At 42.7% G+C, this 16,405-nt stretch overlaps 1 protein-coding gene across 1 annotated transcript in view; it reads right to left on the bottom strand.

Annotated features, from left to right (window-relative positions):
* The window catches only part of LOC115569297 (transcription factor COE3), a 114,663-nt gene that overhangs the window by 53,960 nt on the left and 44,298 nt on the right, over nt 1–16,405 (bottom strand). The window contains exon 7 of the mRNA XM_030397328.1: nt 8,882–8,928. Coding sequence (XP_030253188.1) covers nt 8,882–8,928 — 47 coding nt within the window. The remainder of the gene's footprint in view (nt 1–8,881; nt 8,929–16,405) is intronic.

Raw genomic sequence — 16,405 nt, forward strand, 5'->3', positions numbered from 1 at the left:
GGTGAGGGTGGGGTCAGTCGGGAGGGTCTCAGCCCGTCCATGGGCTATTAGCCACCACGTTATCTCTCGTTAGTCGTCTCATCTCCAACTCAAAGAGAATAAATAAAGAAGACTTTATTCCTCAGAAACACCCAAAGAAGAGGAGGGAGGAGTGGGGGGCAGAAATGAAGTAAAAAAAGAAAAAAACACGCAGAAGAAGAAAATCTCCAATTCATTGAGATCAAGTCAATAACACTGTAATATTTATGAAGGCTGGAAGCCAGGCTGCCCTAAAACCCAAACTCCAGCAATCCTGAATTATAAATTGGTATTGATTTGTGTTGTGGGTGAGTGAGCTGCAGTGTGTGTGTGTGTGTGTGTGTGTGTGTGCATGTGTGTGTGTGCAGCAGCAGGATGCAGCTCAGCTGCTCGATTGTTTTCACGCTTTCACAGAAAAAAACTGTGGAGCTGCTTGTTTGGCAACTGTTTGTAACACTGAACAAACACACAGAGAAGGTGGAGTTGTACCTGAGTGTGTACCTGAGTGTGTACAGGAATTTGTACAGGAGTGTGTACATGAGTGTGTACCTGTGTGTAAATGTGATTTTAGTGAGAGCTTCAATGTTTCGTTCCTCTAAACTCTGGTTAAAGAAGCCTCTCTGCACTGCAGGTCACTCGTTCAGTGTCTTTATATCTGTTGAGATTTTCTGTGTCGTGTCTTTGTTTTTCTTTCCTCTCTCTGATTGGCCTCCAGACAGAAGACAGGTGTGTGTCACAGTGAAGCAGTTTAAATAATCTGTCTTCAATAACAATCAGTTATTTTACACACACACGATATCATCCTGAAACAGAGCTCCATACCTGTCCTCAGGTCATCCAGGTGTGAAAACATGGATGTAACATTAAAACACCTTTGAGAGTGAGAGGAAGAGGAGCCCAGTTCATTCCACTGAAAGCTGCTCAGTAAACAAAGCTCGACCTCCTGATGGTGAAACCACCCCATCTTCTGTGTTGTGTCAGGTAACTTCCCGTTTAGCTCCTGGCTAACTTGAATAGTAATACAATTATTCTATGAATAAATGTCTACGAACTAACAAATTACTTCTAATTGGATACCTTGATTACCAATAATGAGTTTTAGTATTAATCCTGGTCAAACACAGGTGTGAGAATTAACACACAGTGTAAACCACAGAAGAAGAAGAATCTCTCATCATTGAATCATGTAATCACTATGTTCACTTCTCCATATGTGTGTATTTATGTTATCTATTTAACACACAGTGCATGTGTCAATCAGGATTTGTAAACTGAACAGAGTCAGAGGGAGGACGACGATCAGACGTCAGAGTTTCCCTCCAGGTTCAGATCTCACAGTGAATCTAAAGAAAACGTCAGTAAACATCTGACACAACACACAGTGTTTCAGTGTGTGTGTGTTCAACTTTGTGACATCAAATATGGATGATGCTGCCTCCTCCTTTCGCATGTTGCGTTCACACCCATAATGCACCAGCGCGCGCACACACACACAAGCTGTGTTTAGCCTCTGTGCTGAGGTGGAGCTGATGGACGCCCGCTGTGGTGCGAAGGGATTACACGGCTCCATACGGCAGGTAGAAACACACTCTGTCATGCTTCAGAGCTGCTGCTGAGTGTGTGTGTATAATTATATAAAGTGACTGAGTATGAGGAGCATAGGGAGGAGACTGTTAAGGGTCAGTTCATCCAAGCAGGACTCATACAACCATCCTCAAGACAGTAAGCATTAGCCTCACTAACAAGGCTAATCCTGCAGTGATAAGGTAACCAGAGAAGACTGATAGCACTCAAGCTAACTGTGTGCTAACAGTGAACTAACACTCTCAGTCACATGATTCTCCTCCTGCTGCTCGTACTGACACTTTGATGGACGGTGCTTCTGGGTCTGAAAAGTGAATCCAGTGCTGGACTGATTTAAACGTAGTGTCTTTCTGATGTCCGGCAGGGGGCAACTCCACTGGTTTCAAACAGAAGTCTGGTTGTATGTAAGCTTATAAGAAAATGAGCAGAATTCTTACTTGATTTATTAACTCAGTGAACAGTTTCCTAACGAGTTTACGACCTTAGTCTCTAGTTTACGTCATCTTACAACTGGGACAACACCTCCACACACCTGGACACACCTCCACACACCTGGACACACCTAGACACACCTGGACACACCTTAAAGAGATACTTTCTGCTCTCAATTTGAACACAGAGAAGTTTGACAAAGGACACTCCACTAAACTCAAAATTGACATGCAGAAAAGTTAGATGGACACAGTCCACTCACTTTGTGACTGGCACTAAACCTGAAACTACATGAACTGCATAAGATTCCTATTAGCTCAAATTCAAGACAAACACACAGACAGACAGGTGAGGAGACAGACAGTCAGAGAGACAGACGGGTGTTTTGGTCGTTATGTAACTCAAACCGTCGTCTCTCCTCCCCAGCGACCTCCTCTCCTCCTGTGACTCCTGTCCCCCCTGCCTCCCCCTCCTCCCCCCCATATCACATCCCTCCATCTTTATATAGAAATCAATACCCTGTTAATCTGCCCTCCTCTCATCGTCTCCCCCACAACTGTCTCATTCTCACCCCTCCATCACCCCCCCACCATCAGCTCCCCCCACCTGTCCATCCACACTCCCCCCCCCCCCCCCCCCTTCCCTCACCCATCTCTCCATCTCTCTTCCTGCTGTCGTCGTGTCTGGACTCGCCCGCCTCACATTTCACTCTTCACACCGCAGACACACACACATACACATACACACACACACACACACACACACACACACACACACACACACACACACACAGCGTTGTTTATTTATTATTTTCTCCACACAAAGAAACCCCCCCCCCCCCCCCCCCCCAGGTTGTGTGTTTGTCTGTTTTCTCTGGGGTTAAACGTCTAAAACTGCTTGAATATAAAACTATGTAGTCATTAATAATTTAGTTAATAATATTTCCTTCTGTCCTCTGTGTTCACAAAGCTCCAGTGGATAATCTTTCTTTCCTGTTCATGACTGTATATCCTCCTGCATGCTGCACACACATCCTTCATATCTGTTTCAATTCAACACACAGTATGTTAATTGTGTTATGTGTTAATATGTGTTTTAAAGTTTTCTTCACATTACGTTTCGCCTGATTCTCTGATTTCTCTCCCCATACTGACTCTCTCCTGGAATTTATGGCGTCAGACGACCAAACGTTACCACAAGGAATCATTTGGGGTGTAAAACTACATACTGAACAAAGGTCGAGTCAAATTCAGTCATTTTTTATGCAGAATTCCTACATGTTATCTCATTAAAGGTGCAGTAGTTGATTCTGGTGAGAGATAGCAGATCCATGAGTGTAATTCAGAAGTAGTAAAAACAATTCCAGTTCACACTAAGCATCAGTAATTTTGACGTACTAGAAAGTAGACTTAAAAATCTAGTTTCTTTCTCCAGAATCATCTTTATAGATTGATCATTTGGTCCATTTAGAGATATAAGATTGGATGATTTCACATTTTTACAGGTTTCTTCTCCGCAGTAATAAAAGCTCAGAAGTTGTGACCAAAGATAGATGATTTAACATATATAATAATAATAATAATAATAATAATGATATATAATATATTTCTTCTTCTGTGTTTGTGGCTGCATTGCAAACCAACTTTTCAGGTGCCTACCGTCCCGACTGTACAGGAGTTTATAAATGTTGTGTTTGTCAAGTCAATAAAAGAGATGGGGTTTAATATTATCGACTCGTCAAATTGTGTCCAACTGACAGTCCAAAATCCAGAGATATTCAGTTTATTATTATTGAAGACAAAACCAAAGATTATTCTCATTCGGGCGCAGAATGTAGCCAGTTACATTCGTTCAAATCCATTTTTAATTAATTATCATTTGTTTCAGCTATACGGTGTGTATTACACCTGGTTTACACCCTCTTTATTCTATGGCCCATATATTGACACCTTTCAGGCACAAGAACCCAACAAACTGAGACAGAAAAATCTGTGAACCGTTTTTAATAAAAGCTTCAATTAAAATAAGCAAGAAAATATCAAATGAAAAATTTTAACTAATGTGAGTGTGATCCACATTGATACACACTAAACAACAAAATAAGTCAAACCAACATGGTGGCACAATTATTAACCAATCACCAGTGATCATCCCGTCTTGTAACAGGAAGTAGAAGAAGAGCCAAAGAAACGTCAGCTAACACACCAACAAGGATACACACACACACACAAACACACTCACACACACACTCCCCTCCCCCACATCTGCTGGTGAGGCAGGAGCCCACGGATGGTCGTCCTTAATTAGCCACACCGCACTCATATTCCTGATTAAACTGCTGCGGGTGTGCGAGTGTGTGTGTTTTGTGTGTGTGTGTGTGTGTGTGTGTGTGTGTGATGGAAGGTTATCAGTGCATTCTTAATTGGGAAAACACTCGAGTGATTAACAGGAGGATGAGGGGCAAGCAAGATTGGGAATGAGTGGCAGAAAGAGAGAGAGCGAGCAGAGTGTTGATGTCCTGAATACTAACGGCTCCGACCGACTAAACTGAACTCAGAGCTGGAGTCTTCGACGCAACCTCTGTCAGGGCCGGACGCACTTGCAGAAATCTACAGCCACATCGACCACGGCTCACCTACAGAATCTGAAGACATCTAGAACCACCTGCATACAAGATGAGTTTAGACTCAAAGAAAACTTGAAATGGTTTTGAAGAGACAAACAACAAGAAGTCAGTGATCTGAATTGGGATGTCACCACAGCTGATTAACACCACAGAAAGTCTGAGGCAGAAGAACCAGAAGGACAAAACTCTACAAGATCATCAGAAGCCTGCATACGAATCCTGAGACAACATCGAGGTGGAAGCTGGATAATCAGTCCACATGTTGGGATACATTGTGCATTCAGGTGCTCCTGAGGTCCCACTCCCTGAGTTGGGAGTTCGTTCTTCCGACTTCACAATGTTGGAGCAGCATGGACGCTGGATACAATAGACCCATTCACACTGGCTTTTGGGTGCGGCTTTAGTCCAATTCCCCGCCTCCGTCTCAGTGTGAATCTCTCGGAGTCGGCGAGGGGTGAAATTTCGCTCCGGCGCTGATCCGCCTCTGGAGGTAGTATCAGGGCCGTATCATTGGAGAACCGAACCAGTGTGAACGGATAAGCCGGCTTCGTGTATCAGGGGCGTGTCGGTCGGACGGTCAGTTAACTACACAGGTCCTTCACTCAACTTAGAGCGAAACTCTCGCCAAAAAGCAACCGAGGCTTTATTTGGGATTGAATATGAGTCAAACCTTCGTGTGAAAGCATAATTACGGCGAAAGAGGCACTTTTAAGATTTACCGTAGTTTCGGTTTTGGGCACGTTAGTTTTGAACGGGAGTGCATGGGGCATGACATGCTAGCATCAAAATCGCTATTTTTAGAACACTAAGAAGGCTCGACACAACATGAAACTTTGCTCGTAGCATCACTAGGGTCTCTACTCATGAACAAGAGCATTGAGAACATTGTTTGTGTACACAGAGTTTATGAAAAACAAGGTTTTTGAACTACCCACGTTAGCTGCTGCACCTCCTACGCGTACACAAACAATGTTCTCAATGCTCTTGTTCATGAGTAGAGACCTACTCTTAGTGTTCTTTTGATGCTAGCATGTCTTGCCCCATGCACTCCCTGTTCAAAATTAACGTGCCCAAAACCGAAACTACGGTAAATCTTAAAAGTGCCTCTTTCGTCGTAATTATGCTTTCACACGAAGGTTTGACTCATATTCAATCCCAAATAAAGCCTCGGTTGCTTTTTGGCGAGAGTTTCGCTTTATTACAGAGAAATGTCCCACAAAGCAATGTTACATGACCAAACAAAAGTAATGTAGTAACTGTCTTTGGCAACTCATATGAGGAAAAAAATACTGAAGATACACATGGAGAAGCGTCTGTCCTCCCGCCCGTCCTACTGACTCTTCATCACATTTCTGCCCAAAAAAAAGCATCTGTCACCGGCAAAAAACTTTAACTCACAGAGTTGTGATGAAAATAAATCACCACGACGGTCAGCCCTCCGGACCGAGACTTCAGTGAACTTTCCCCCAGAAAACAGCCTCTGTCCCCGCGAGGGAATCAGATTAACAGGAGGACACCGGGGAAACACCTTGAGAACACACCAACGTCATCATCATGACGTCACCGTCACGCCTCTTTAGGAGGCGTAGTGCCGGCTTTCTGTGTGAATTCATGGCGGTTCGTCTTTAAGGCGGAGATGCTTCGCTCTGTGTGAATCACCATTGGCGGAGAATTGGCGAACCGCGGCTGCGGCTTTTATGCGTCTTCTCCTGTGTGAATGGGGCTTATGACTCTACAATACATGACTGTGGTGTAATATCAACATCAACCTGATGTTTTCTTTGGTCGCTATGTTTCAGCGTCATGTGACGTCAACTCATCAACTCATCAACTCGTGTAGCATTTTCTCCAACTCTCCAAATTGTTGTTCCGACTTCAGGTGGAGTTCATGTTAATTTTCTGAGTCAGAAAGATGTTGTTCTTGATAATTCCGACAGTAAATGAATGCACCATGAGTCATGGTCAGACAAGATCGATATCAACTAGTAAAATAAATCGTTCTCAGCAGTAGATTTGGGGCCTGTGGATTATGTTTTTATCATCTGTAATCTGTGTCGGGTGCTGATCCTTTCAGGTGATGGTGTGTGATTTAAAATGCAAAATCTGCACAAACTACATGGACAATAAAGCATGCTTATTTTCTTTTAGTCTTTAAATATCTGAATTTTTTACTGTATCAGTGCTGACAATCACTTTGTTTAACTAGTATGAGTCAGATGAGATATTTTGTTTTTGTATATTTCTATAATTCGTACATTCCTTAAAAGCCTGTTGATGCATCCACTTTGATATTTGGGGGAAATATATTTATAATATAGAGCTCTTAAATAATATCTTTCCACCGTTCTTTCCACCTCTCTGTCATCTATCTTTGGTTGTTCGATAGCACAATGTATAAAAAGAGAAAAGAAGTGAGTTTTTTTAATTAAATTCAAGCTCCTGTTTACAGCAGCAGGTTTGTTAGTGTGTGTGTGTGTGTGCGTGTGTGTGTGTGTGTGTGCTGAGATTAACAAGGTGATTTGCCTTGAGGGGGTGAGGTGCATGCTGGGAGGGGGATTTGGCAAGGGGAAGAAGAAGGAAGAAGAAGCGGTGGTGGTAGTGGGGGGGCGGTGGGGCTCCCAAAGTTCCCATGATCCCCTGGTGAGCGCCCCGCCCCACCCTGGGTGAAGGTGGGGTGCGGTGGGGGATGTTGGGGAGGTGTTTCCAGCTGAGCACCGCTGGATGTTGACACTGAGGCAGCTAACAAACCTGCAGGTGGTGATGTAATCACATTTGGCCCTAATTCCTCAATCCAATTAACAGGAAATGGGAAACAGCTGATTGGACATGGGCATTCAGTTCTGGTCCGCTCTGAACCGGGACAGGTTCTGGCACAGTGTTGGGTATCATTATTTGGTGACATTTGTGTCTTCTTTTCCTGGTCTTTTCCTGGTTTTAAAGGCTCATTACAGTAAAGTGATGTCACTGTTCTCATACTTATCCACAAAGCCATTAAATCCACATTAACAATGATTATTGATCAGAAACATTTACATTAAGCAGACACTTTTGTCTAAAGTGACTTACAATACAAACACCAACAGTCATCCCACTATACTGACAAAGGAGACAAATTATTTTTACGTATTATTTTAAGTTCATAGTGACGAGCCCTACTAACACTAAGTGTGTTTTAATCCCTCAGTACACAGTCATGATAAATGATAAGTCGATTTTCAGAAAACAATCAGCAAATATTCTAATAAATGACCAATCTTGTTTGTCATTTTTAAAGACTAAAGCTAAAAAAATGTATAATAATAATAAAAATGATTCAGGTGATACCCAAAGTGGGAGGACATTTACAATAAACAGATGAAAAGTTCTTAATGTTAAATTTTGTATCTGTTTGAAATAAAACATTCATGATTACATTGTTACAAGTACCTTTCAGAGCTGATAGCATATCTTCGTCACAACACCTGATATCATTTACCTGCCTTGTTCTGACTGAGCGGTGCAGGTGAAGGTGACACACTGAAGGAAACAGAACTTAAAGGAGATCAGGTGAACATGACATCAAAATTGTTTGATTTGGTCAATCATGGGATCAGAGTTGTGATTAAAAGAGTTGCTGATTTCAAAATGAGCTGCAATTTTTAATTGTGTTATTAATTGTGTCTTAGTTTGGGCTATCATAACATCACGACACGATTATGGATGACAAAACAATTATCGATATCTACTCACACAGGAAGAGCCTGATGTTTCCTCTGACAGTACAAATCTGGATATTTGTTTCTTATATTGTTTTATGAACATATTCTGTTCATTATTTCTCTCTTTTAGCATTATTTTATTTTTCTAGTTTAACAATTATCGATATCTACTTTCTCCATTTAAATCTTGTTTACATTTACAGTGTGAGCACCGGTAACATACAGAAGTGTTTCTGAGTCACTGAGAAAATACTCAAAGACATGTCACATGACCTTTGATGATGATGTCAGCTGTCATGACATCGCCATGTCCATATTTCAGATCAGATGGATCAAGACTAAACCAAAATCATCTTAGCAACCTGGACTTCAGGTGGATCGACTCATGGACTCCTCAGTCTTCTAGCTCACCTGCACCATCCGTCATGTCTGTACGGTATGCAAACACCACCCATCCTCCCCTGTGGTAAATGGCTGTGGGCACCCCGGGCCACTGAACATTTCTCCCTGGATCACATCAAACCTGACCGAGCCCCCGAGGGCCCCTGCAGGCCCCGGCTGCACCAGGGCCTAATGGAGACACCCAGACACAGGGACAGGTTACAACCTCCACCCATCCCTGTCTCCAACCTCCACCACACACACACACACACACACACACACACACACACACACACACACACACACACACACACACACACACACACCTGAACATCTGGGAGACGAAGCTAAACTCTGCAGTCGATCAGACAGAAGATGAAGAGCTGCGGAGAAAAAACTGAGGCTTGTTTTCTGGAGAGGATAGTTAGTGGAAACAGAGGCAGAGGTCAGTCATGAGAACTCATCCCAGAGCTGCAACACAAACACACACACACACACACAAACACAGTCATTCCTCTGTACTATTTTTGTTAATCTTGTCGGTCACATTAAGTAAACATGACTCTAAAAACAGGGCCGACTCTTAACCTCTCTCCTCTCTCTCTTTCTGTTTCTGTCCAGATTCAGAGTTTTTAAACACTGCTAACAAAATCTTTGTCCTCACAACATCAAATGTTTTGAATTAAATCTGATTTACAGCTCAGTGAAGAGCAAACACAAGGAAACATCATGAAGGAATCAACATGAACATCTGATTCTGATCTGCAGGAGAGAAACTCTGAATGTGCCAGCAGACCACAGAATGGGGATTGATTAGTGTCGTGATTGGTGTTTATTGATTCAACTGAATGTGAACTCTTTGTGTCAGTAAAGACAATTCTTACAAATAAGAAACATAATGTTTTAACCCTTAAAGACCCAACACAGATCAGGTTTATGTCTATTTGGGGAGGTATAGGAGGAAATCTATGCTGTTGTTTGGTATCAAACATTTCGACATTGCGACAGCTGCACTTCTGCTCTGGAAATTACTCACAGACCATCTTATCGTCAATATACCTATAAAAGACATGTAGACTCAGAATGCCTTCAGTCTCTAGTTTGTGTTTAGTAAGCTTCATGAGGCTGGGATAATCTCAGAGGTCAAAATGTGTCATTTTATAACAGTGAAGTTTCAAAAGTTGGTCTCACACACTGGAGTGAACACTGGAAGCCTGAATGAAAATGTCTCAGGTTTCCAGGCAGACCCAACTTATGCAATTCCGAGACTGTTTATGGACCCGAGGATGGCGAAATATTTGGATACACCATTTTCAGAGTGTCTAAAGTTTAGAGTGAGCATGTCTATATAGGTTTCACATGACGGCTTTACATTTGAGCTTATACAAGTAGTGTACCACAGTCTGTTAAAGACAGTGATGTTGTCAGAGATTGCTGCTGGCTGATGGGTCCCAAAATCAGATGTAAACTAGGTGTGTGTCCTTGTGCTCAGCTGTGGCTGCGTGTGTGTTGGTGAATAATTCAGTGTAAACATCAGGCCACCTGCTGCAGCGTCCAGCCACCATCTATATTTTACAGCCCAACCTCAAACACTAACTCGCCCCCAAATTCACTCCAGATGCAGGACATCAGAGGTCTGTGAGGAGCATCCAGTCTGACCTCTGTCTGTCTGTCCATCTGTCTGCCTGTCTGTCTGCCTGCCTGTCTGTCTGTCTGTCTGTCTGTCTGTCTGTCTGTCTGTCTGTCTGTCTGTCTGTCTGTCTGTCTGTCACTGTAGTGGGTGGACAGAACAGAGACTGACAGGTGCCTGCTGACAGACTCCATCTTTCTATCGGAACCCATCCTCAAAGTAAAACATCAACATCTGATCCCACTTTACCCATGGGGCATTGCCTCTACAGATCCATGTCAGCGCCATAAATCCAGATTAACACGTCATGGCGATGACGGTTTCCTTCAATAACAACATAAACCTGAAATCTCGCCAAAGCAGTTGACCTGCATGTATCCACTGTCACAAACACCCTCAACTCAAATTACCCAGAAACCCCTGCGGCAACCTCCAGGCCCTCCTACCCTTCTGACTGCCTCACCCACTCCCTCACCCCTCACCCTCTCTCTCTCCCCCTTTCAATTTTAGCCTCGCCTGCCCAGTAATGTCCTGCTTTTATTGTAAATCTATACTCTTAATCTGGCCGGCTCCGATGGGCCTCGCTCGTCCGATCAATATGCTACGATTGCTGGGAAGGGTCCATAGGGGCAGATAACCCCCTCCACCACTACTGACTCCCACCCCCCTGTGGAGTTAACCCTCCATAGGGTCCAACACACACATGCACAGTCACACACACACACACACACACACACATGCAGTGAAACAGGACTTAGAGCGCCACATCTGAAATCACATCCAAAGTTTTCACCCAAAAACACGGGTGGTAGCTTTAGAGGAGGATGTAAAGATTTCCATTCTTTACAGACAAGATGTGATCAGTTTGAAGGTGTGTGATTGGATGTTTGTTAGTGAAATGCAACCTGGGAGTTGTGCTTGACTTTCCTCCTTCTTAGCTTTGACTTTTTTATCAATTAATCAGATGTTTGACTAGCAAATATCGCAAAACAACCTGGAGAGTCGGCCTAATAAACTGTAAAAGGTAGGCACCTTCCAAAAATACACTTGGTTTAAAAACTCAGATCATCAGTGCGAGAGCGCCACCACCAGCAGAGCCCGTTGGTTAATCAAACTCTGACTGAAATCATTCAGTTCTTCTTTCAATCAAATAAACTCTCCGGTTCTGATGGAACTGATGCTATAGAAGCCATGCTAACCTCTGGAGGAGCCCCCATTGTTGTTTTCAACCCAACAATCTCTTCTCTCGCTGGTTGTCAGGTCTAAGCCATGCCCACAGCTGACAGTCGGCAGTCGTCCTCAAAGGCTGAAAGGATGCTGCAGGATATTTATGGTGTTTAACGGCCAAAAAGAAGAAGTTACAGTGATGGCTGCCCAGCAAGAGATCACTGTTGGAGTTTTTTTTTCATATTTGTAAGGGTTTTTTCAAAGAGACGTAGGGACATTTTCCAGCCGTGTTTGTGCTGACAGAAGCAAGTATCTTGAGACAAAGTCTTTTTCTTACACTAACAAAGTGTTTTTCTAATCAGGCCATCAGAGATTAACTACAACATTTCAATAAATCTGTGGTCTGCAGAAGTGTACGTTGCCACATGGAAAAACATCCAGTGATAATCCATGACTCATTTTTAGCACCGAAACTACTGTAATCTGTATCCAGATTAATCGAGGTGACCTCGCTGAATTAAAGAACACAAAAGAATGAAAACATAAAAGAATAAAAGGTTGACATTAGGGATGGAGTGATTTTCGATCGGATCGTCTATCGGCGATCGAGGGGAGGATCGTGATCTTTTTTTCAAATGGCGATCTTTAATTAATTTACCATAAGATGTTAAAGAAAAAATCTCTAGAACCTGCGCTCTACTGTGTACTTAAAAATGTTTCTCGTGGAGCAACATGTCTGCATACAGAGCCCTTTGATCTGTGCAACTGAGGAGTGAATATTAAACTCTTAATTACACCCCGTTGTATCTTTTTTTCCTTCTCACTTTTTTCGGAGGTACGCGCCGCGGACTCCTCTGTTCTTCACCTTCTTGCTTGTTTACCAAACACTTTTCTCTGCGCCACAAGTGGTGTGCTATATCATCTTTCTTTTTAGTCACAAAAGAAATAATTCATGCATATATTTGAACAACAATAACTTTATTAAGTCGAGAGATCAATGTGCGTAAATGAAATGCTCCTCACACAAATAACCAAACCAAAATAAAATTTTGAGCCACAGACACTTCTGTCTTACATAGACTAAATAAATAAGTGAATAAATAAGTGACTGCTTACAGCTGCCAACATAGTTGTCACTTCAAACAAATAAGGAGCCTACAGCGGAAATTATTCGCCAAGAAGAGGCTCAGGCAGATGTGGCGCAAAACCTATATTTCTAAATAAATAATAGGCTGTAATAAACAAAATAATGTGCAAACAAAAAAGCTCAGTACAAGGGTAGATTGTCTTACAAAAATATAAATGCTACCAACATAAAATGACTTCAAAATAATAGAGGTTTGTCTGTCATTAGACATTATTTCGAGCGAACTTAAAGCTTAACAAAACATTAAGCAATAAAACACCACAGCCTACTGTACAAAAAACAAGTGAAAAAAAAATAGCGTATGATTTTAACAGAAAAACACCAGATTGAAACAGATTTGGCTATCGCTTAGTTAATAAAAAAACGTGTTTAATATGGAATAACGGCTATGTATGTAGCGTAAAGGCCACAATTTGGTTACTTTCGTTTGTATTTGTATTTCTTAGGCTATATTTTACTTAGAGTTATCAGAGAAAGCGGTTTCTTTATCCCTTGTTGCTCTTGTTCTTTCCTGAGTTGCTGCCGCCTTTGCCAGCTGTGTGAAAAGGCTCTGTTTATTTGGCGACACACACCGAAAGCCCAGTCCGTTTTGGCTTTTTCTTTATTCAAGGTATTGTTGACCGCCAAATTCAAATTATGCCCGAAACAGCTGATCCATGGCCACTTCAGATCACGAACAGCTGCAACGATGTTGGCTCTGTTGTCGGTGGTGATGCAGACCACTTTCTCCTCTCCTACTCCCCATGCTTGCAACCCATCCTGGAGGGCCACACATTTTTTGCATATTGTGCAGATAGGTTGCGTTAGGTCTTTAGGCTCACAGTTGACATCCGGGAAAAACCTGAATTATGCCCAAATAGCCGATTTAGCCTTGTCGGCCATGTTAGCGCCAGGCGAGGTTTTTATTTTTTTTTTTAGCTGAGCCCGCCTGCCCTCTCAGGTGATTGGATCGCCCATCGGTGATCGACAGTGGCCACGATCGAATGATCTGAAGACAGGGCCGATTTCACATCCCTAGCTGACATGAATGAGAGTAAACCAATAAAAGCAATAGAAAGTTACTGTTTTGTTTCTTCCCGAATCGTGTCTTGAAATCAAACCTTCCTTTGTCTCTCCCTCTGCTGATGCTCGCTCTGCAGCCTCTTTTCTGCTCCCAGGAGATGATAAAGCATCTTAACTGCGAGACGAAGACGCTGTGCAGGAGCTGCTTTTTGCGAATGATGAAAAGAAAACTCAGCACAAAAAGATAAAAACTCAGAGGTTGTTTTGAAAACCCTCAGCCTTAATTTTCCTCTTCCGCTTATGGGAAATGTAGTTTTAATGTTTAATCTGACAGAAACATGAGCACGACTAAAACCATATCAGGTCTGTATTTAGAGATATATTTGATTATTTTGCTTTTTGTAGAAAAGTAAGGGACTGGGCCTGTTTCTGAGAGACCCACGGATTGGATGGTGATATCAGGGGCTCCAGGTTCAATACCAGGAGGTCAAAAGTCGCTCTTCATCACTCTAAACTCTGTAAAGATCCAAGCTGCAAATGGCGTTAGAGGAACAAGTGGTGCTCTGAGTGTGTGTGTGTGTGTGTGTGTGTGTGTGTGCGTGTGTGTGTGTGGGTGGGGGGGGGGGGGGTGTGTGTGTGTGTGTGTAAAGGGGGGGTCATGACCTCTATGTAAGGCACGACCATTAAAGCAGGAGGGTGATGGTCAGACAGCGGAGGAGGGGGAGGCTTGAGAGGTGTGTTCTGGGTAATTAGAGCTCGGCCTCCTCGTACGCTCTGACACTCTGTGGCAATTTATTGCCCCACTCGGGCAACTTGTCCACCCATCTAATTGCAATATTAGCGTGTAATAACGGTGCTGTTTCGGCGATCCGTCATCGCCACGTTTTGCTGCCTCGGCAGGATTTTGGCCATTAGCTGGCAAACGGAGGAAACAAAGCGACCTCTGAGAGGAGCATCAGCACACATTTATATTCACACACACACGTCGGTTAGTGTACGACAGCATCTCTTTGTCCGAGCTAAAAGAAGTTCCTATTTTTTGGAGTGAAGCTTGTGTTTGATTTGAATTAAAGGATCAGTTCACATTATTCACAAATATTTGTCCTCTCTGCCCTCTACAGGAATCTGTGTCTCTGAGGTTTATGTTCATCCTCATGAGCACGACTGAGGATGATGGAGTTCAGTTTTGCTGCTCACAGCTTCGGAAGATGATATTTTAAAAAATCAACAGCAAAATCTCTCATATAGTCGACAGTTGTGTCCAAAATCCCTCTGTCATTCATCCACTGCTCCTCAGGACACTTGATAGTATAATCTGAGCAGTAAGCAGATATTTCAATATTGATAAATTGTCAACAATTTTGATTATCGATTATTGGTTTGAGTAATTTTTTCAGAAAAAGGCCATAATTCAATTGTTTTGGACGAAACAATACATTTAAGGACGACATTTTTCAGCATTTTCTGGATATTTTTACACCAATTCCTCACTTATCTAAATAGTTGGTGATTAATTTTATAGTTGAAAACTAGACGATGAATTGCTGCAGCTTTATGTAATTGTAACAGCTAAATAAATGGTAAATACATATGTCCGTGTTTGTTGTTAATATTTCACTCTGGAGAGTTTAAATGTGAGGTCTGATGTTTATCAAATGTGCTAGAGGGATGGATGTCATAGAAAACCAACCATCAACCAAAACTAAATACTCCCCCCGGACCAACAACTCTCAAACACACCAATACTGTGATCAATCTGTTATTCATACACCCAATCAGCTTAAGGAGGTCAAAGGTCAGAGGTCACAGATGACGAAATGGATGGAGAAAATGTTCATGTGCCTCCAGCGATCTGAGACAACGGGGAAGAGAGATAAAACAAGAAAAATGCAAAAAGGAAAGGAGCGTTGAGTTAAGGATAAAACATAAAGATCTGTGTGTGTGTATGTGGTATGTGTGTGTGTGTGTGTGTGTGTCAGTTTGATTTACTCCAGCGAGACGTGAATTCACAACATTAAACCGCTTTACTGTAGCTACTGAGCTCAGCATTTGCATGATGGGTCACTAAACCACCCCCCAAATCCCCCCCATCCCCCACCCCCTTACCACAAAGTGTGTGTGTATGTGTGTGTGTGTGTGCGTGCATGTGTGTATGTGTGTGTGTGTGTTGGGGGGGGGGGGGGGGGGGGGGGTCACTATAATAAATACTGAATTTCTTAACTGGCGCTAAAATGCAGAGAAGCCAGTGGAGCTGCAGTAAATCACAGAGGACGACTGACACAGTGTGTGTGTCTGCACATATATGTGTGTTCATGTTAGTGTGTGTGTGTGTGTGTCCATTAATATGCAGACAATAGCTGTGTGTGTATTCCCTGGGTTAGTGGACTAGTATCAGTGTCCTGTCGTGTCCTAATTAAAGCTGCAGAGGAACAGCTAAATGATTTCAGACATTCTCCAGCAGCAGCAGCAGCAGTTTGTTCTGATGTTACAGACAAACAAACTGATATAACTGATAATTACAGCGACACACCAGACACAACAACACAACGGAGCTGTCTGGATGTGTGACAGTAAACTGAGGGTAACAGGCTGCAGGATAAAGCCACAACAACATGGCTGCCTCAGCTCTGTCGTTCAGTCGGTCAGATTCTTCAGGAGGGGATAGTTAAACAGTCAACAGTTAAATCCACAATCTGTTCCACTGATCAGCACAGAACAAA

The sequence above is a fragment of the Sparus aurata genome, chromosome 18, assembly GCF_900880675.1.
Source record: "Sparus aurata chromosome 18, fSpaAur1.1, whole genome shotgun sequence".
NCBI lineage: Eukaryota > Metazoa > Chordata > Actinopteri > Spariformes > Sparidae > Sparus > Sparus aurata.